Source organism: Ambystoma mexicanum, chromosome 9 (assembly GCF_040938575.1).
Source record: "Ambystoma mexicanum isolate Mex_15411 chromosome 9, UKY_AmexF1_1, whole genome shotgun sequence".
NCBI classification, from domain to species: domain Eukaryota; kingdom Metazoa; phylum Chordata; class Amphibia; order Caudata; family Ambystomatidae; genus Ambystoma; species Ambystoma mexicanum.
In genome coordinates, this window is record NC_090931.1 from 843,644,459 (window position 1) to 843,667,442 (window position 22,984).

General features: G+C 44.5%; 1 protein-coding gene across 3 annotated transcripts in view; it reads right to left on the reverse strand.

Annotated features, from left to right (window-relative positions):
* LANCL1 (LanC like glutathione S-transferase 1) overlaps window positions 1-22,984 on the reverse strand; it is a 675,259-nt gene that overhangs the window by 390,285 nt on the left and 261,990 nt on the right. For 2 of the 3 annotated variants that reach the window (XM_069615910.1, XM_069615909.1), the window contains exon 6: window positions 9,406-9,552. The exons of the other annotated variant lie outside the window; for it this stretch is intronic. In XM_069615910.1, the coding sequence (XP_069472011.1) occupies window positions 9,406-9,552 (147 nt within the window). The remainder of the gene's footprint in view (window positions 1-9,405; window positions 9,553-22,984) is intronic. 3 annotated transcript variants of the gene reach the window in all.

The following is a 22,984-nucleotide window of genomic DNA, read 5'->3' on the forward strand; positions in this document are numbered from 1 at the left end:
TGTATCAATCAGTACTGGAGTTGGTGTCTCACAGATGTCGACCGTGCAAGTGGGTTGCCGCCTTTTTTTGTCTTCCGATTCAATGTTCAATATAAAGAACACCTCGTCGTCGTCGTCTTCTTCTGCGATGGCCAGATACTGGAGCTCTTCCTCCACCGTGGCTATGCCTTTCTGTCTGCGTGTCGTAAGTAGACGCTCTAATCGGCCCCCTAGGGATTGCAGTTGGGGCGATAGCCCGGCACATCCTGGCCAAATGACCTGTGGCCGGCAATGCCCAAAGACTCTTCCTCTTGCCAGACAGTCACTCGTGTGTGGGAGGTCATTTCCGCACTTTGAGCAAGGTTGTGAGACGTATGACCTCTTCTGGGGCCACTGTGGGCGCGACGGGCCAGCATTCACAGTTCGTCCAATTGCGCATACCTCCTCACTCTTTACTTGTTTGACTGCGGCATCCATTTTTGTGGCGCGGCCATCAGCAAGCTCATAGGACCTTCCCATGTCTAAGATTTGCGTTAGTGTGAGCCCCGGTTCTTGGAGGACTTGACATAATGTTCCCGAGCTCCAGCCTTGTATCAGTTGGTTGCGGATCATTCCCTCTTCGTTCTCCTATCAGCATGTGCTGGCAAGCTGACGTAGCCTTCCACAGAATTTGTCTAGCGATTTCTCATCATGTTGCTTTTCGCTACACATCACAAAACGCTCAAAGTGCTGGTTAGCAAGTGGCTGGAAGTGTTACTTGAGCGAGTCCTTCACAGACTGATACAAGTCCGCAGTGCGAGTGAGAGATTCATATATGCAATGAACCTCTGAACCTGCACCATATAGCAGCGTCACTACCTTTGCGTTGTCATCTGTTTCTCCTGTGGCCCGAAAATACATTTCTAATTTCTTGATCCACAGCAGCCATTTTGGGCCTAGCTTTGATGGTGGTCCTGACATGTCTTACTCCGGCATGGGGGCCAGTGTACCTTGTTGTATGGGCATCTTCCTGAGTTGTGGCGATGCTGCTGCTCCTTGTCACTCCTGACCACGGACCGCACAGGCACCTAACACTTTGAGTGCAAGGCTGCAAGTCCGCCGAAGTGATGATGTACCTGGGCGCAGCACACACACTCGAACCACCTCCTGCCGGTTTGTGGTGAGTTTATATAATGATACAGCTTAGTGTGCCCTTCCTCCTCCGTCCACTCGCAAGAAGAGAAGGGAGAATACATTTCTCTATACTAGAGAGTTCAGCCACCATGCATCTCTCAGCATGTACTCTGACTCAGTGAATACCAAGTAGTGTCCATCAGAGCAACCGCGGAGCGTTGAGCTTGTGGCTTGAGGAGACAAACAAAACATTTTATATATTTTTTTAAATTATGGAACCCCTCTCCCCCCAGATGTTTTCTGGTGGCCCCTGTGTCCTTCTCTGCAATTTAGGCTCCAAAAATTTGACGTATGACGCACGAGCATCCCACGTGTGGGGCCGTAACCATCAACAGTTTGAGATGGAGGTTGGGACACTTCCTGCGCGTGTGGCGTACCTGGTAGGCGTCAGCAGTAAAGTAATACGGACGCTGATCGTGGCATTGCATTATGGACCTCCTACCCAGACACTTCCTCGTCACCAGTGTAGGGTTTCTCAATATGCCCCCGGGCCATAGCCTTGGCCTCCCATACCTGTAAGGAATACGCAGGACACAGGTCTGCTTCACACAGGCACCCGGCGCGCTCCGACAAGCTCCGGTACGCCCACTTTATTTGTGCCATGCGCGACGGCTAACAGAGTCACGCTCACGTGACTGTCACAGTTAAATACTCATATGTTTAAACCCATAGGTGTTATAGGGCTTAAAAAGAGATTTCTTGGATTTAGTCTCCATTGTTACCCTTCCCACTGATCGTTTGTTGAGAGAAGCAAGGGCAATGACAATCCAGGTGAAAAATGTCTTTCCAATTGAAGATTTTTCAAAGTAGCAGATTCATTACTTGGAGAAAAAGGTTACAGGACTCCTCAGCACGATGTGCGGTTAGAATCTGAAGCGGACCTCCTGGGTGGAGCCTGATACTAGACGTCCCATTGGTTGGGGATGAATATACCAAAAAGGACACTGGTGGGCTACTACACACATTTTTATAAAGGAAATGCAATAATAAGGTTACTAAAATGACTGCAGTTTTAACTTCAAATTCATTAAAGCAAAACTGCTTTAATGTTACAGAGGATCCCCAGACCGACAGGGGGAATATTCAAACATAATGTGAAACTGAAAGATCCAATGCTAAAGAATTGTCCCTTTCGTCTGCAGAAAGGTCACTGGAAAATTCTCTGAATTTTCGCCAACGTTTCAAGTTGTTAAACGTTCTTGCCCCAGGTGGATAGGGCATTATAGTCCATGGGACAGTCTGGCCTGCGGCAGGTGGTCGTGATCAGCATCTCGAAGTGAGACACAAAATGCTGGCAATTGTGCCGAGGGGGATAAGAAGCCAGGTATATCTTTTCACCATCAGACAGTAACCTGAACATTGCATCAAGTTTTCTGTTAGTGGGGGTGAACTTATTAGGCTATCCCCAAATTCTCTTGGCCCCCTTTATGAAATCTGGTTGAGGAAAGGGCCATTCTTGACTGTTTTAGCCATTAAAACCTCTGATAGAACACCATCTCCTACGGAGGTTAGGGGTAAATTGAAATCCCAGAAACCATTAAGTGGTGAAAAATGATTTATGGAAAACTCGAACCCATGAAGGGAGCTCCCACCAAATCTATATCTGCTGTGATTATGGGGTGCCTGGAAGTGATTCAGAGCCCTCGGGGCCAAAGGAGATGTAGGAGGTCTAGGAGGTGAGAGCTGAGCAGGCACCACTGGAAGAGCTTGAGTGGGGGCCCCTTCAGAGTCAGAGGAGCCATAATCAAAAGCGCACTGAAGGTACAGGTGATGGGGGAACCAAGGGTGGTGCAGGTGGAGGGCTCATCTTAAGAGCCACCACAGCAGACAGTATCAAATCTTCTAGGGAGAAAGGTTACACGAGGGAGCGAGGTCCAGGCAGGAAGCAGGGCTTTCAGCAGAGAAAGCTTCTGCAAAAAGGTTACAAGGGATGGGTGCAGTGACGATTCACCAGGTCTCGTCACTTCTCCCCAAGGGGGAGCCCTTTCCTAGGAGGCTAGGGAGGTGAGGCCACTACCCTATAGTCCGTCCAGGGGTGGTTATATGCAGGAAGACGTCATATGGAAGGACTCCCCTACTGGAGATAAGGATGTCCATACTGGGGAAAAGCCTCCATACCACCACCACAACACATAAATCCCTTCCCTCATTGCCACCCTTTTCATCCACTATTGATAGTGAGACCATGTGCTACTGTGAGACACTGACTGTTCCAAATGTGAGGTATACTGGGACAAGCAAGAACACAAGAAACACCTGGAATGGATATGTGGAAAAGCAACTGTGATGTGGTAGCCATTAGGAGGCAACAGGAATGAACAAGGAACTCAAAGATGGAGTTGACATTACACAAGGGCGGAGTCAACAAAATAAAAAGCGAGGAAGGACTCAGAGAGCCATTTCAAAAGACAAGAGCCTGCAAGTGCAGCCCAGGAAGTTCAAACTAAGCATTTTTGGAGCAGAAGCTGAGCAAGCCCCCCGAGAGGGTAGAGGCAAGCGAAGGGGTGCAAGTAAGGCGTCCAACTGAACGGAAAGGAGCCGATATGCTGAGGTCAGAGAAGGACCGTGGTGGTGGCGTGACCCGTAGCGGGTGGACTGGATGGTCCTGGAATGACGCCGTGACAGACAGCAGTAGCCGGCCGCAGAGCTGTGCAAGTTAACAAAGAGGAGAATAGAAGCGATCAGCAAGATGCAAGATCCGCAGCCCCATGAAGAACTGGTGAAGAATTCCCGCAAAGCAGGCATTAGGAAAGACAGGGGTGGGGACTGAGTGAAGAAAATCAAGAGTGCATCAGGAGTTCTTCTTTGTCGCAGTGGTCAAGCCAATACCACTGATCCAGCAGGGTGCATCTTTACTGTTGCACGAGTGTGTTAGTCGTTTCTCTCGGCTCACGTCCTCGGTACCGTGTGTATGGCTGCGTCTCTATCCTATCATAGAGAGGCAGCCATACACACGGTACCGAGACACATGAAGATCGCATGGTTTCATTGAATTGAATTCTCTTAAACAGTCATTGGTCCTGAAGAAGACGCTCCCAACCACTAGATCATTGAAACCACTCGACCCTACCAGGCGTGAGTCGTCTCATGCCTAAAAGATGTCCATAAAAGAATAATAAGGGCACCTAACAGCAAAGAAAAAATGTTTTAGTAACTTTCCCGTTCGTCATCACTGAGTGATTTTTAGCTTCTAAAGCTGTGGTACTCGGCAACGCAGAGTCCCATCATAACACCTTCATCAGAAAAAGGTCAACTCCCCAAGACTACAATCGTGCTAGCTGGTTATTAAAACAAATACAACAAATCCAGGAGCAGATTATGCTTTAAGGAATAAGATTGAGATACAATATAATCCAAATTGAATCTCAGAAGACAACCCGCCTTTTTGACCTTACCTGATTTTTCATTAGTGTGGATTTAGCTACGCAGAATTCAATATGGAGAATCCAACAACTTTGTCTCCGAAGTAATCCTTGGAAAAATAAGAACAGTCAACCAAACAGGGATTAGGTCAGCCCCAATAGGGACAGCGTGTGAATACAAGAAAAAAGCTAACCAACAAACGATATATGTATCGTCTGCGCATCATTCTCCAAAAAACGTTTTTCTGTGGCAAAACATATTCCTTAACGGCTGGAAAGTAACTAGGACAAATTGGTCCAAATCCAATAAGCCCTTGGTGTGCTTTTGTTGCATTACATTACACCATGGAGCATTATCTGTAATGGATCTTTCTGGGATTGAGTGATTGGTCCTTTCTTGTTCAAGAGTCATCTCGCTTGTCGCAGTGGACTAGTCAATACCCCGACTCAAGCAGGGTGCAACAGGAGTCATCTCCCTTGTCACAGTGGCCAAGCCAATACCACTGCTCCAGCAAAGGCTAAAGGGAGTCAGCTCGCTTATCGCAGTGACTCAACCACTACCACTGGTACAGTAGACTGGTGAAAGGTTTACAAAGATACAGAGGAGCCTGGAAAATATTTTCATCATCCAGACGATGAAGGGAAGCCAAATAAGACTGAGCTTTTCTACTTCCTGGAAAGAGTTCAATGGACTGATACAAGCTTTTGGTAAAGTGCTGAAGGATTGCTGTGGAGAACCTTGACAAAAGAACCAGGGGAAGGGAGTCATTCCCCTGGCCCTGTTTTGAAGGGACTCTGAAAGAATGATCCCGATAAAACTGAAGCAAGACACCAGGGAAGAGAGTCATTCTTCTGCTGAAAGAACTTGACTTTTGTTATGAACTTAATTGTTAGGGTTAAATTGCTAACTTTCTGGCAGAGGACAGAGAACATATTATTTTAGGACAGACATTCTGACAGGCTCCTAAAGTGTTCATATGCTGAAGCAGGGAAAGCCCTTAGAAGTAGGGAGATATTTTTTTCTTTTATAAATAAAAATGTGTAGCCCCAAACATGACCCCCTCCTTGTTGGTCTCCTTCTACACCCCCACAGTGCCCTCCCTTCTGTTGTTAAAGGCTTCACATGAATCATTGTATGGTACCCCTTGGACTGTACTTTACGTCGGCCCGCCATCTTGGGGAAGACCCTGAAGTTAAATTTCTAAGGAGCATGGATGGTTTCCTTTGATAGGGATACAACTGTGGCTCAATAAGGATCAGCCACCAGGAGGGAGGTCACAGAGACCGCAGAGCGTCTCATGATGGGACTATGCAGTAGAGGATCCAGTCTGGTGTTTTCGGGTTGCAGGTATTAGGAGTCCCCCAAACACCTCCAAAGGAAAGTCGGTCTTTGATAGCGTAGGTAGGTGGTCACCGAAGCAGTACCATGTCCCTTAACCTGGTGGAGCACTGTTGTCCCCTCGGTGCAGGCACCAGAAAAATGTCAAGTTGGAATGTCTAAGCACACCCTGATGATAGAGGCCTCTCCTGGATTAGTGGCACCTCTCGAGGGATCCAGGTTAGACCCAGGGAGAACTTTGGGGGATTCTGTAGTAGAACAAGAATAGCAGCACAGCAGAAGGTCACTAGTAACCCAACTGGTCTGAGAACACATAGGGAATGTCTTCAGCTGTGGGTGCACGATTAAAAAGGGGACATTACTTTTTGGTGCAATGAAATCCTTGTAGAGGGAGTGAAAAACCTCCACCCACTTCCTCAGGTGTCGCAGAGTAGTGCCTGTGGAAATGTTGCAGCAAGCGCAGAGGGCCCAGGTGTGATCTCTGCCTAAGACACTGGAGACTAGAGTGTGTGAATCCGAGGAGGAAAAATAACAGTACAGGACATTCATGGCCTAATCCTGCAGGTATTAGTCTTTAGCATAGGAGGTACTCAAAAGAAAAAAATAAAGGTCCCAATAAGCACAGCCACCACACAGAGCTCCAGGTGAAAACCCAAGAAAAGGACTGAATGGGGTAGGGAGTATGAGTGAAGGAGGTCCCCTGAGAGAGGTGTGTTCCCATCCATGCATGTGCCTTGCTGAATTCTTTTTTTTCTTTTTAAATGAATGCAGTGCAGCAGCAGGCTCCAGTCCTGTGCCTTTCCCAGAATGACATCCCATAATTATGGAGGACAGTGATATAGGACCAAGAAAGGTTTACTCACCTTATTTCTTCTGATAAAACTTTCCTGACAAGTGTTAATATTGCAAGTTTCTAAAATGGAGACATCCTCTATGAATATTATCTCATAAGAATAATCTGGACACTTGAACCATAAGTAGGCAATGTCAAAATTAGAGAAGAAACTCAAGCAATCCATTTTTAAAACCAGACCCAAGAGGCCTAGAAATGGTAAGCATAGACCAAGGAGAGGGGTGGAAGAAACATTTTCTCCTTTTAGTGTCAAATATAATATGCTTAATCACCATTGCACATACCATCCTATGGGAGAGTATTAAATCCTAAAATTTAAGGAGCTCGGTTTTAAGAAAAAAATAAAGCCACATATTCCACAGATTTAAGGAAGGGTTTCCTGCTTGTTAAAAATAGTTTTTACGATTACCCCACACACAGAGAGAATGGGCTTCATAACGAGTCCGGTGGTAACCCTGGCGGTGCTACCAGCGGGTTGCCGCTGGACTTGTAATAATTTACCGGCACTTCCCATTACGAGTCCCACGGGCCGGGAAGTCAGGAAGTCAGGCGCTGGTAAATTGCAAGTCCCTTTTCCCATACAATTCCCATAGGACTCTATGGGAGTGGGGACACAGAAGCGCCGGCACCGTTGCCGGCGCTTCCGTGAAGTGTTTGCCTATCATGGCTGCTGTGTCCGGCAGGGTTAGACCTGTCGGGCACAGCGGCCATGGCAGGCAAACACATAGTTTGCCGGTCTGAAAACAAGGGTGCCAGTAAGCTTACCAGCACCCTTGTTTCCAGACCGGCAAACTTAGTATGAAGCCCAGTGAGTGTTTATGAATAATATTGAACGTGCCATGATGGGGGTGGAATTAAAATCTCTGAAATTTATAATTTAGGTATAAGTCAGCACTAAAATGAATTTGTGTTTGGGATCTTCACCAACAACTAAATATACTTCCCAATATTGGTACTTATCTTTTCTGTCACTAAAGCGATCAGACAAAAATATGTGTCCGCGTGTGGTAGCAACATTCTGCACAATTGCAGATTCAGTGCACTGTGACGAATACAGGGAGTTTATCCCTTCTCTCCAAGGGGGAACGAGCCTATTTGGGACTAGGGAGGTGAGCCTGCTAAGCAACAGCCACCCTAGTGGGCAGGACAAGCGGGATCCCATTGGGGGTGATCCCTCCTCCGCATCCAGGGGCAAGGAGTGCCCTGATAACAGCTATGTCCTCGGCCCCTTTTCTTACAGTTCAGCATGTTTGTGGGATATATGGGCCTATGCATGACCATTAAATACAGGGTCCCTTTCAGGTGAGATGCTGGGTTTCCGAACTGGATCTGGTGCTGCATTTCACTGAACACCCGGACCAGCCGGAGTGTATCTCGCAATCCACAGAGGAACTTAAGTCGCCACAGAGCCAAAGAGGAGAACATGTGCCGAGCAGGACAAAGCTTAGGGGTTACCCAAAGAACAGCAGCAGCAAGAGACTAAAAGCCCACAGCCTACTTGAGGCCAGAGACCCAGAATGACCAGGAAACCTCAGAGATCAGCATTTCTGGAAGTTTCCTTTCCAAGACCTAAAGGACAAACTCCAATATCCACAAATACGGGATAAATGCAGGTGCCTGGCAGAAGCCTTACTGAACCAACTTGTTTGTGGCATTTTGTTTATTTGGAAAACGCGCTTTCCTTTGAACTTTAAGAGACACTAAAGGTTTGTTGTGAAGGGACCCTACTTGAGAGTCTTCAGAGACTTTATGCACCGGTGGATGGGGGATCATAAAGCAGCCGCCACTAAATTCGTATGGGTGGAGTAACCTTGAGGAATGCATCAGCTTAGAATACTTTTCCATTTTCTTTTTCAAGTAGGTTAGTGATATGTCAGTTTAGGGTTTGGACCGAGGACTTGATTGTTTTGTAGCATAGGAATTTCAGCTTAGCAATAGAGACTAGAGAAGGTTATTGTTTAAGTTTTCCAATAAAGGTCTGTTTGAATAATGTCTTTGTGTCAGTCTCCTATGTCTAGCTTGCCACAGTACACACACAAGGAATGCAATACTTATCACCATATGTGATTTTAAATGTGGCACAAGAATGCTCCAGTGCACGAGCAGAGACCTTTATCAAAGGGAACTTTCAATAAAACCACTATTCCATTTTAAATTGATTAAATAATATTTTATTACGTGCTATATACCGGAGACCAGCCTCCTAGCACGGGCACAGGATTCCTACCTTTGTTGCTCTGTGTTATCTTGCTTCCAAGACAAACGTGTTGCCCCTGAGCTACCTTCCCGGGCCAAAAGACCCAACTATACTCCCCCCTCACTCAGGTTACCAATAGGGACTGCAGAGGGTGAAGTGATGCACGTGGGGCTCAAGAAACATACAGCTTTAGTTCACAGTGAAGGTAACAAATGCAGTCCTTAAACAGCAAAAAGATTTTAAAAAATACAGATAAGATCCCATTCAGATCCCCATCTTTTCTCACACCACCCACCCCAACAGAGATCTGCAGCATTATCCAACACACTACAGCGCCACAAATTACCCACATCGTCCCATAGCCGTTCAATTTCCTTATTCCACATTCAGTACACATGTCCACTTTTTCTATATCCTACAAAGGTCCTTTCTCGTATACAACATGTTCTGACTGCCGCACAGTAAATCGGTCATTAAAAAATGTATGATACTAACAGCTCACCTGCATTAGAAAGTAGTATATTCCAGAAAGACCATGGGCTGGTCCTACGTAGTACTCTCTGTACCACTCATACATGAGAGGGGTACCTGTGCTCAGGTTCCGCTTTCTAGCCAGACCCTCCCCGGATGCTAAAATGGTCTCACAAACCTGCAGATAAAAAAATTATATGAACGATCCAGTGACTCTGAATGAGAACATTTGAAAGTACCCCATTCACAAAATTAAGACCGTGTGGAGCTGTGAATTCCTTGAAGCAAACAACGTGTGTGTGTCACAAACAGAATCAGATGATCATACTGGTATTTGCTATTTTCCCTTTGTTATTCAATATGCATACTGTTGATATTGAGCATTTAAGCCAACATGAATGTTTACCACAGAAACTGCAGTCTACACATACAAGACAATTTACTGGGACTCAGGACATTCCATCTAGACCCTCCAAATAAACCCATAACTAAACAAGGTCTTCAGAGCAGGGCTGCAAATGTTTTAGTTGGTAGAGTAGGAGAGAGATGGCAGAGAACATCTATACCCTCTGCTTTTAAGTGAGGTGTGACTTGCTAGTGGGTAAGCATCAACACATTGTGAAACTGCAAAGAAAGAACAAAATGAAGCTGTTCCTATATGTAAGACAGCACATCTAAAACTGTCCCTGTAATTCATAGATCGTATTGGCAGGTTAACAAGAAAAGAGGTAATCACATTTGGAAAAGGCAACTTGGACCACATTAGCGCTAGGGGAATTAGGAAGAAACATATGGGCAAGAGATCAGAAACCTGTTAAAATTACATCTGGAATTGATAGTACTGCAAAAGCGTTGTACTTTCAAAAATATCAACAATGTTACTACACCAATAATATAGATAATGATGTGTTATTGGTATAGCACTTATGCCAAATCGCTTAAATATAACATATTTAAGTACAATATCACCCAATAGAAGATGGCCCTCATTTATCGACCTCGGGAGTGCTCAAACAGCTGAGATACCTTACCAGCATATTGACTAAAATGACAGAGGCAACCAACATAGACTCAGATCTCAGGTTTCACACTGAGAAACACTTATACGCTGTAGTTCGACTGTTGTGGTAAGGAAAACGATGCAGGATGAAAACTACATTTTCTTCACACAATGCATTACAGGTTCCGCGATTGCAACTCTGTAGTTATGGTTACATTGGCTTTCCTCATATGAAGAGCAGTTTTTGGGCAGCTTATAACTGGAGCCGTTTGACAAATCTGCATGAAACATAGCACAAAAAATAATATATACCAGCCTTTGAATTTAGCAGTTTTGTGCATATTCGTCAAGGGGGAAACATTGTAGGGGGGGGTCCCAGATTTTTCGAAATCCGGATAGAGATGAATGGCCAAAATGTTTGCTTGCGGCTTCTGCCTGAACCGCTCGATGAATGTGCACCAAATGTGCGAAAGGAGCGGTAGCCAGGTTGAAAGACCAAAGAAATATCGAGACTTAGTGCCACAAATGAAATACACCAATCACAGGCTGAAAAGATACAAGTATCTTTTATTACTGTACAGTTTACAAAGCAAAACAGATAGCTATCTGGCTCCCAACACCTCGCAGTCTGTACCAGCAGACACAGTGAGGAGTGAGAGTGCCTAACATCCAAACAGACATATTTATACCATTTTAGCAATATTGTCCAGCCTCTCTCCAAGTTAATAATTCGCAGGCTACAGTTCGTGCCTAGTTCACGTGACAGATGTTACAATATTATACAAAGGATTAAACAAGTTTACATTGTCCATGAAAATACAATGAGGCTGTAGGTTCTCGGATCCACGGTAAGCCTTATTTCCAAGAGTCGCCAAAGCATACGACCAGAGTTTACTTTCCATTGTCTTGGTGTTTATACGAGGATGAGGCTTGTGATCGCAGACAACACTTAAATGACAGTTCGTATGAAGCGCAAGATTTCTTTGCATAAGTTAAACAGTCTACTCCCGGTCAGCCTAAACATTAACGAAACTCAAAGGTCGTTCGGCTTGACTGCAAGTCGAAAACACAGTCCACCATTTTAGAACATGGAACATGAGTTGAAATCAGATTGCCGGATGAGTCTTAAAATGGCGGCGAAGTTAACCCAAAATCGGAAGTTTGCTAACGCGGATTTCTGCGTAACGTGAATGGATTTAGGCCAATATTCATAATAAGGAGTCACTATATGATTACGGTTTAACAAACTCTCCTTTTGGCCTAAGCCAAGAGCTTTACTCAACCATTCGATCTACTCAAAACCCCTATCTCAATGTCCATACATCCTGAATCACATTCTTCAGAAATATCAATCGCCATTAGATCCTTGATAGTGATATCCTTCATTAAAAAAAAAATATCCATTTTCCCGGGTGCGTGTATTTTTGATCCTAATGTACCTACAGTTTGCGCAAAACATCCCCCTAACATCAAACATATGGCAGGAAGACATTGTATGCAACAACAACAGAACAATAGAATACCAAGGATTATCACTAAGACTGAAAAGTGCTTCCATCCCCATGAATGTAGAAAGTCCCAGAACCAAGCACTAAGATCCCAAATTCCCTCGGGAACATGTATTTCCGTACTTAGAACGTGCAGATTTTGTATTGCCTTGAATATGGTAGGGGAGGAGTCCGGCACAAAAACCCAACAAGCAGATCCCACCAATGTACATACTCCACCACGCTCAGCTAGGATGACGTCTAACACCATCCTGTTCTGTAGAACCACTAATCTAATTGCTTTCTGTTCAGACGTCATATTATATAGTATATCGGTGGTTCTGTTGATGGGTCTCTCCATACTCTTGCCAGTCTCCTAATATCCTCAGAGTTCATGATCTGTCCCCAAAATGGCACAAAGGTTTTCACTACATCACCCATGACCTGCAAAGGAGTATCACCATTCTCGTCCCGCCTTGGATGAGCTCTAGAGACCTCGGAGGTGCTGGCTACAAATACCCCTGGTAGCAAGATACCCAAATAACAAGTACCCTGCCAATCTCTAGGTAGCCAAGGATAAGCTTCATCACCACAGACAAAATAAACGGGATCACCTACATGCAAAGGTCTGTCTTCACAAGTCAGATTTGCAATATTGGTACAACCCTCAAAAGTACCCATTGACTGAGAACCATCCCTTTGTATGCAGAAGGAAACAGAGTTGGGGCTATGATTGTGTGTAAGGAGGAGGCATGGCATCCCGGTTGCCTACAGGAGCCATCTTGAAAGAAATCAACAATTGGAAAGGTCTAGAAAGTCTATCAGAAGGCCTAATAGAAGCAACCTTGAGTTTTCTCATATTCGCAAAAAGAGAACTTCCCAGAGGCGTCAGGACTCCTCTTTCAAATGCATTCAAATTAGTCCCATCAAAGTTCCCAGAGATGCTATCATTCCAGCGACCAAAGAATAGTGCCCTTAGAGAGGCGTAGCATGCAGTAGTCAAAGGAAGAGGATGAATATACCAGCCCACCCCTTTTTCCCTGTGCTGTGGCAAATGCGAACATATCCAGCAATTCGTTCTGTTTAGAATCGCATGGGTCGCATTCATAATTAATAAAAGAGTATTATTCTGGTAACTCTGTCTGTGTTTGGAATCCATAGAAGGTAGAGTGTGCAGATGCACGAAAGGTGAAAACATAGTAGGAACAATTTTGGTTGGGAACAAAAAGTCTCAAGTGGACGCACCCCCTCAATATACCAAAACCCAAGCTCAAGTACAACTGTTAGACCAGTTAACATTATCACAAGAAAACAGTAAGTCCTCAGGGACCATGATTTTTGATGCTCAATGGGGGTCATTACGAGGTTGGAGGTAAGGGATTACCGGCAAAGGTGCCGATGCTGATAATCCCTTACCTCCATATTCCGAGTTCCCTTTGCGGTTCCTTCCTTACCTCCTGCTTTTAGCAGGAGTTAAGTACGGGACCCGCAAAGGTACCTCAGAGGTAATTACGGTACCGTAATTTACAGTGCCGTAATTACCTCCTTCCCAATTCCCATTGAGCCCTAAGGGGCAGAAATGGGAATGGGGAAGGGCAAAAGGTGAATGGGGAATTACCGGTCCCTCGAACCCTGGAATGGACCGGTAATTAATCCATTCACCATGCCGGATTTGGGACGGTTTCGGAGGCAACCATGGAGCTAATTACTCCATGGTTAGCTCCAAACCCGGAATGAGGCCCAATGTCTTTGATAGTCACAAGACTGATAGCTTGCTCCGTAAGAGTAGAATTAGAGAAGGGCATTGTTCCTCAAAATCTGTTCGAAAAGTTTCTCCATCAGACTCTTTAAGTTCGTCCGTTGGTGGTCTCCTGACCACATTGCTTATCTTCCTTGAAGGTAACTTTGCCGGTCCCGGCCACTTACTTATGTTTCGGTGAGAGAGTGGCCAGGGACTAGCTCAACAGTGGTTTCTTGCTGCTGTGCTGCAGGTCTAGTGCTGTGGACGCAGATTGTACCACAAGACTCCAGGTACAGTGTGATCTGTGAACAGAGTGTCTTTGCTTCCTGATGGAAGTGGTGAAACAGAAGCAAGATTGCTCAAAGGTGCAGAAAGACCTGAGGAATAATTCAAAGACAAAGCAGCAGTCTCCCCAGGCCCCACAGGCTCAGGAAGAATCTCCGAGACACCCTTGGTGTTGCTCAAAACAGGCTTATCATGCGGAGCAGAACAAACAGTTTCCTTCTCTTCTTCTTCATCGAGTGGCAGAGGAAAAGGTATTTTCTTGACGCGAGTCCCGTGTATCCAGTGTAGCTTTCCAGCTCATCGTACAGCGGTCTGTGTGGCCAACAGGATCTGAAACGGTCCTCTCCAACACGGTGCGAGACAGGATGCTCTTTCAAAGCTTTTGTGAGCACCCAGTCCCCAGGTCGAAGTCGACCTGGCCCCTCGTATTTAACTGGGAGGGCTTCTCGCACCCGTTGATAAATCAAATACAAGTTTTGAGTTAACTGGTCACAGTATTCAGAAAAGAATAAATGCTCCATGTCTTTCAGTCTTTTGGGTTTAGGTAGATTCCAAATATTAGCTGGCCTCCCCATCACAATCTCGTAGGGGAGAGTCCAGTTCTAGTCTGTGGGGTCATCCGCATGGACAATAAAACTACCGGTAAGGCATCTGGCCATTTCAAGTTACTGCTAGCACAGACTTTAGCTAGCTTGTTCTTTAGGATACCATTATGGCGTTCTACAAGTCCAACACTCTGAGCGTGTCTGGCCGAATGGAACTGTTTATCAATCTGCAATCCCACGCATACTTGCAGGATAACAGTAGCGATAAAATGTGGAGCATTGTCCGACCAGATGACTCTCGGCAACCAAACCTAGGAAAATATTTCTTAACCATGGTTTTCGCCGTTGTCATTGCTGTGGCATCTTTCACAGGGAAGGCTTCAACCGACTTGCTAAAGGCACAAATGACTACCAGAACGTACTTATAGTTGTAGCAGCGCTCCATTTCGATGAAGTCGAAATGTATTACCTCGAAGGGCAGAGAGGGGGGACCAAAACTGCCCCTCAGTGTCGCTGTACCCTTGCCCACATTATGCTGTAAGCATATCATACAGTTTTGGACCAAAAGCTCAGCAGTCAGATATTTACATTTACCCAAACAGGTTCTAGTAATTTACAGATTTTTCTAGCACATATATGGGTAGGACCACAAGCCATTGTAACCATAGCGGTGACATAAGCATCGGGTAGCATCCATCTTTTCCTTACATTGTCTACCCAACAATCTTCCTCATCCAAACTTGCTAAACCCTCAGCTCAGTGCTTAAGTTCTTCTGGAGTGGCATCAGCTTGAATATTTTTATCGAATCAGTTCCTTCATCTACTGTACAGGTATTCGCAGCTTCTTTTGTTATATACATTTCTGAACATAAGTCAAAGGTAGTCTGTTTAGCTATCCTGTCAGCAAAAGCGTTTCCTCTTCCTACATCATCTGTTCCTTTCTGATGTGCAGCGCACTTCATGATTGCTAGTTCAGTAGGAAGCGCAATTGCTGAGAGTAGCTGCACTATCAAGGTACCATGTTGGATTTTAGTTCTGTGTGAGGTCAGGAAACCCTGTTCTGAACCACCCCAAAGGCATACTAGCTATTTATAAATATATTTACTCTAAGCCCTTCGGAAAGTTCACAAGCTCGAGTCAATGCGATAATCTCTGCGTCCTGCACAGAGTTATGCGACATTCTCTTGGTTTCCACAATCGTGCTTAATGTAGTGATGACATAAGCAGCAGTGGATGTACCATCTGGAAGTTTGAAGCAGGAGCCATCGCAAAACAGCTCCCTTTGTGGTTCTTTCAATGTTGTATCATTTAAGTCAATTCTGCCTTTGGTTTCTTGCTCTGTAGTATAGAGGCAGTCATGTGACATGTCACTGCAATCAATGTCTTGCGAAAGAGGCAATAGTTCAGCCAGATTCAATACAAACACCTCTTAATTTGGATATGCGGAGCAAATAAAATCAATTTGTATCTTGTTAATCTTGCAGAAGTAAGGTGTTGTGTTTGCGTTCTGTTTAATAGAACGTCTACGGAGTGGGGTACCATCACGGTTAAAGAGTGACCTAAAACCATACCCTCAAATTGTTTTACGGACGTAGCAGCAGCAGCAGCGACAACTCTCAAACATCTCGGCAACGCGCATGCAACAGGATCAAGTGTGGAGGAAAAATAACCGCACAGTCTATTCTCCCCCCCCCATGTTCCTGTGTTAACACAGCCAAAGCACATCCATTTATGCACATATAACACAAAGGCCTTCTCATAATTTGGTGTGCCCAAAACTGGTGCTGAACACAGTGCAGCCTTGAGCAGATCAAAAGCTGGCTGGTGTTCCAAGTTCCACGGTAATGGCAAAGAAATGCCCTTCTTTGTCAATGCCAACATTGATTTTATCACTAGTGAAAAATTAGGGATCCACTGTCTACAGTAAGAAGCCATTCCTATCAAGGCTCTGACCTCTTTCTGTGTATTTGGGACAGACAGGCTAGAGATGCTTTTTATCCGTTCAGGTGTCAGTCTTCTTCCCTCCTTTGACAGGAGATAGCCTAGATAGTCGACAATACTGAAACTTTTTCAATGTAGCCTTATGCCCATGCTCTGCTAGATGAATAAGCAACAACACGGTACCCTCTTTGCAAGCAACTTCTGAGTCTGCAGCTAAAAGAAGATCATCAACGTACTGCAACAATGTACAAGTGGGAGGCAACTCAAGTGTATTGCGCTGCTCTTTCAAAGCTCTACTGTAAATGCTCAGACTCTGTGTACCCTTGTGGCACACGAGTGAATGTAAACGATCGTCCCCCTAGGGTGAACGCGAACAAATATCTACTATACACGTGTACGGGAATACTAAAGAATGCATTCTTAAGATCCACTACACTGAAATGAGTAGCAAAAGTTGGAATCATCGTTAATATCGTGGTTACATCAGGGACAAATGGGAATTGTGGAGCAACAATCTTATTGATAGCACGCAAATCAACAATAAAACGGAAAGGAATCGTATTATCCCCTTTTTTATACACTGGTAAAATCGGGCTATTGCACAAACTTCCTCCAATTTCCTCAATCACTCCACGATGAAAAAATAAAACAGAAACTATGCTTTTTAGAGCTTGCTCACTATCAACTGAAATCTTATATTGTGGAATACACAGCAACTTAGCTCCTGGCAGTAAAACCATTTTAACAGGTTCAATTTGCAAAATGACGACATCAATGTCGTCAACCGCCCATAAACATGCCGGAACTTTACTAAATTCAGACGGTAAAGGTCTAGTCAGAAATTGTGAGGCAGAAGATTGCTGGGGTGAAATCGTCAAATGTACTCCATCCGAAGAACAATGCATTACCGCATTTAATTCCTTCAACAGATTTAACCCCAACAAATTCTCACCACAACTCGTTGTTAGAAGAAATGGGCAGTGATCCGTGAACGGCCCCAGTGAAATCGGTACCAGCTGAGAAACTGGACTAAAAACTGGCGTGCCAGAAAACCCTACAGAAATGTTATTCTGCCCTGACAGTGAAATATCTGGAACTCGTGAGTGATCAATGGAACACTTCTGTGCTCCTGTATCTATCAAAAATAGATGCTTCTTATTCCCCACTTTCATCTCAACGTAGGGCCCTTTCTGATCTGTGGGAATAGGCACTGGTTCCAGACCCTGCTTCGGGCTGCCCTAACGAAACAATATATCATCAAAGCCAAGATCCTCAGAAAGATAGGCAGTTGAAGGATTATCAAAAATATTTCTACTATCTATACTAGGTTGCTGATTATCCTGCGAGAAGGACTGTGGATTTTGAGCGAACTGGCTTCTACCAGGACCCCCTACCCCAGGGCGGCCTCTGGATCATCTACCCATGATACCATATGTGTTATTTGATCTCTGCTGAAGGATCGGGCATTGAGCTCGCCAATGACCCTCGTGTCTGCAATAAGCACATTGGTTCATGTGTACAGGACCCAACTGTGTATTACTTTGTGGAGCAAACTGGCCTCTAAACTGTGTACTCCCACCTCTGGTTCCTCTAACTATCTGTTGCACCAATACTTTAGTTTTCAGATCTCCCTTTTTATTTTCAATCCTCTCTTTTTCATTATTGACTCTATTTTCGTAATACTGAGCCATATGTAATATTTCGGACTGCGATTTAGCTTGCCAAGCACTTTTGGAAGTCATGATTTGTGATTGGATATCAGACAACAATCTGCGCACAAATGTATCCATAAACAACCTTTTGCCTGACTCTGTGCTTAAATCCTGTTCGCCAAAATCTGAAAATACTTGTTTGAACCGATTAAAGAATTCGGTAGCACCTTCAGATTTCCCTTGGGTACAAGCAGTGAGTTTGTCCCAAACAATCCTTCTCTCGGGAACCAGAGTCTTTAATGTTGTTACTATTCTGTCTGGCAATGTCAGCATCACCTGCGGTGGTCTCTCACCAGCTTTCCTCTCTCCGTCTAACCGCACCAAGTTAACCCACATGTCCCCAAATCCTGCTTGATCAACTACAGTCCTAATCTGTTTCCATAAATCAGCAGGTAGGATCACGGGGAACAAGTCTATATCACCCAGGGTGAATACTAACTCATGCAAAACAGATTCTATTTCTTTATAAAACCATGTTGGATTTTTCCTAATGTCTGAATCGACTGCCTAATAGTATTGCTGCGCCTATTAAGACATTAGCTGGAATCTCAACTTTAGGAACAAATGTCAGAGGAACCTCTCTCATAGGCAACTGAGAAGTAGGCAACTCCGAACGTTTGTTAAGCAATAGGGCTAGATTGAGCGCTAAAGTAGTCGAAGCAGTATTGGGCGCAAATGCTCTCTTATAAATAATCATCAAATCTGCGGGAAAACAAATCTTTTTCTTCATGCACTCATCCTGCAGGTATTCTATCATTACCTGTAACACTTTCTTCTGCATTTCTGGAGTATACTGACTAAACTTCTCATATACTTCTATGGGAGATGGACACATCTGAAATCCATCTAAGCGCATCCCTTGTGCAAATTCGTGTCTTCACTCGTTGATTTACAAGGAGGAAGGAACTGTTTCTGCACATACAAAGCGTCCAATCTATCACCATCTACTTCATCATTCTGTAACCATTCTAACTCCCTCCTAAACTCAAAAACCCTCTCGACATGCTCATTTACTTTCTCTGCAGTGTCCCTTGAATAAGCCAAGACATTCAGATCCCTTAAACCTTGTGGAACATCCATGTCCGTCAAATTATTCCACATCACGGCCAAGTGCATTACCATCCCTTCAATAAAAACATTCTGTTCGGGAATACTTTCTAGATCAAGAAGTGTAGCTAAGAAAGCTGATTTTTCACCTTTCTCTATACATTTCTTAGCCCATGCATACAATTCTCTCTTCTTATCTTTGGAAACTGTACTATGAGTCACTACTTTTGATTCAGCACTCACCCCTTCATTTGCTACAAGCATAGCAGAACCGCTTCGGAAAGAGAAAGTAGACTAATCCTGTACTAGTGGAGACACTACTGCTGCTGGCAACAAAGACAGAATCACAAAAACAGTAATAGTCGGTAAAGGTGGAGATACAGAAGGAGAAGCAACAATAGGAAGAGGAGCAACAGCTGGCGGCCGAGGAACAATGGGAAGAACAGGGACAGCTACAGAAGGAGGTGTAACAGCAGGAAGAGGTAAAACAGCAGGAAGAGGTACATAAGCAGGTGGTGCAGTGGCACCAGTCCTACATTCATTTAATAGTTTATCAATTAGTTCATCTGAGACATGAAAATCTTTAGACGGATATATTTTCTGTACACCAAACTGGAAAGCCCTACCCATGTTTCTAACAGACTGACTGTTTCTGTTGATCATACAATAATGCCTTTTCTGAATCAGACATGACGACGTGCATGCTTCTCTTTACTCTTAAGTTGCTGCATAGCTTCTTTTTTTCCAATTCTGAATTACATCAAATGCTGCAGGCCTAGCTTTTTTCTTTAACAATATAGACTCTAAATACTCTATACGGGCAGTCTCAAAACTACCATGAACTGGCCACTGAAATTCGGAAGTATGTCTAGTTTGTGCCAAATATCGTTGAATAGTATACTACCAATGCCATAGTTAGAGTACATAGTACATGCCAACGACCCCTCCTGTGGCGCCGGTCGGCCAAATTCCAAAGATTGTCTGTCTCTGTGGAATAATCCCCTGAAACAGGCAGACTCTTTCCCAGGCATGTCAGATCACTGGCGTTACCTGCCGTCGTTTGTGCTCATGAGGACAAAACTGCAACCAAATAGCACGATACTTAGCAATCGGGGCACGACTCACCTGATTACAAAGGACTGAGATAGTCCGATCGGATTACAAAGGCCCTCCTGATTGGTGATTTCGGCAAAACTGCCCGCCTCGATATGTGGACCCTCGTCAAGATGTCTTCTCGAACCGCGTGCTCACCGTCCAGGGATCAGATTGTGCAGTACTGTTGAGGTGTCTTATCTCATACAAAGGGGCCCCCTTTTTTTTCCACTCTCTGATCCAGGTCCGATGGCTGAGTCTTGAACGAGGTGGCATTAATATTGAGGGTCCCTATTTGGGTGCCATCTGAAGGACCAAAGAAATATCGTGGCTTAGTACCACAAATGAAATACACCAATCACAGGCTGAAAAGAAACAAGCATCTTTTATTACTGTACAGTTTACAAAGCAAAACAGATAGCTATCTGGCTCCCAACACCTCGCAGTCTGTACCAGCAGACACAGTGAGGAGTGAGAGTGTTGGACATCTAAACACAGACATATTTATACCATTTTAGCAATATTGTCCAGCCTCTCTCCAAGTTAATAATTTGCAGGCTACAGTTCATGCCTAGTTCACATGACAGATGTTACAATATTATACAAAGGATTAAACAAGTTTATATGTCCATGAAAATACAATGAAGCTGTAGGTTCTCGGATCCACGGTAAGCCTTATTCCAAGAGTCGCTACAATGCAGCTCAGCCAAAGCATACGACCAGAGTTTACTTTCCATTGTCTTGGTGTTTATACGAGGATGAGGCTTGTGAGCGCAGACAACACTTAAATGACAGTTCGTATGAAGCGCAAGGTTTCTGTGCATAAGTTAAACAGTCTGCTCTTGGTCAGCCTAAACATTAACGAAACTCAGTCGTTTGGCTCGACTGCAAGTCGAAAACATAGTCCACCATTTTAGAACATGGAACATGAGTCGAAATCAAAATGGCAGATGAGTCTTAAAATGGCGGCGAAGTGAACCCAAAATCAGAACTTTGCAAACACGGTTTTTCCGTTCTGGCTCACAGCGGTATGAAAAAAAGTTTAGCAAACTACTTTTGTAGTTCTTTTGTGGAGAAAAGTGCCAGTGGAGGATGAGGGAGAAAAGAAAGGGACAATATATATCTTTTTTTTTTTTTTTTTTTAAGTGTGTTGGTACAGTACACATTTCTTTGGGCCATTTTTTTATTACTGCCTTGTAAATTCAGGGCTACCAATGAAATGCGTGTTAAAAATAAAAACAGATCTATCTTATACAAAAGGGAACTAAATAGTTTGGCTTCCAACTAAAACTCTTAATAGTACAATTTCTTCTATTGTGTATATGCATTGGACTGACCATAAGATGCTTAATTTTAATATACTCAACTCCAATGGGATTAATACTTTTAACCTCAAAGCTAAACCTAACCCAAACGCTGAAATGAAGCATCTGTTTCACCCTTTAAACGAATAATGTTTATTATCCCATATTGTTGCAGCATTTACTGACTATAATATACCTGGTGAATTCAGGTCCAAGGTTGAATACTAAAAGGTCCTAGTTGAAATTGCCAATACTACTGCCTTGTTAAAAATTGTTAATGTTCGCCCTAAATATTTAAATCAACCATGATACACTCCTTCTCTATGGACCTGGCAAAAGGAAATAAAGAAGTTATTATACAATATGGTATTTATAACGCGCCTATACACAAGTGTTTCAAGGCGCGACAAGGAAATGGAGGGGAAACAAGGGGGACATACAACGATCCTACTAGGCCAGGTGTCATTCAGATCGTGCATGTGCGCTGGAAGGGAAGAAGGAAAGTGCAGTACATGGGAATAGATAATAGCAATAAGTAAAATGGCGGCCAGCATGTGGGAAGTGCATGAGTAAGTGCTATCAAGGTCTGGTGGGGGACTGTATGGATAAAGGACAGTCTCCAAGTGCGGGGGTTGCCACAAGGGCATTGCAGGTGTGCGACGCTGGCGGGAGAGGGACCTGGGCCAAGAATCAGAGGGTGTCCAGGTAGCCAGTGCAGTTATCCCATAAATAGCGTGAAAATACATTTCAAGCTAATCCTGAACTCCTAAAAGTAGCCAGACACAACATAAAACTGTATTTATTGCTGTGAAAAAAACTCACAAAAGGCAATTTTTCGAACGTTACATCTGAGAAATCAGGAGGTCACCATCGCCAAATTTACCCATCATAAATGGCTGGCTACAAAATATCCAATCAGCGATAGAAACTATGATTGACCTAATCAGACAGCGTAGAGCAAAATGGCTGCTTAAGCTAGAGCTCCTGCTCGGCCTGAGCAACCATCCATAAACGGATCCGTCTCCCTGGGGTCGTGGAAAGTAGAAAAGTGCAGACAGGCACCGGAACACTGACGCTCCGAGTCTGACCCAGTGCAACAGGGACCCATAACACTCATCCAGGAGCAAAGAACAAGCTTCCTGAGGGTTACCAGGGCTGAAACAAAAACGCGGGTCCGACCGGCTAAGCAGCCTCGGCCAACCTAGAGGACCACCAGTGCGACGGACCCCCTGGGACAGGGAGAGAGTGCTCGGGTGATGATCAGACCCCCCCTGCCCCTCATCTGGCTCGGATGTCAAGGTGAGCCGTGGAGCCGTAGGTCGGATGCCCTCATTCACGGAGAGGCCTTCAGCCAACATAGTGGCGCATAGTGGAGGATTGTGCTGCAGGGGAAGCGCCCCCTCGGCCCCACCCACATTTTGCTGCATTAATGAGAGGGGCTGCGGGCCTGCAGGGG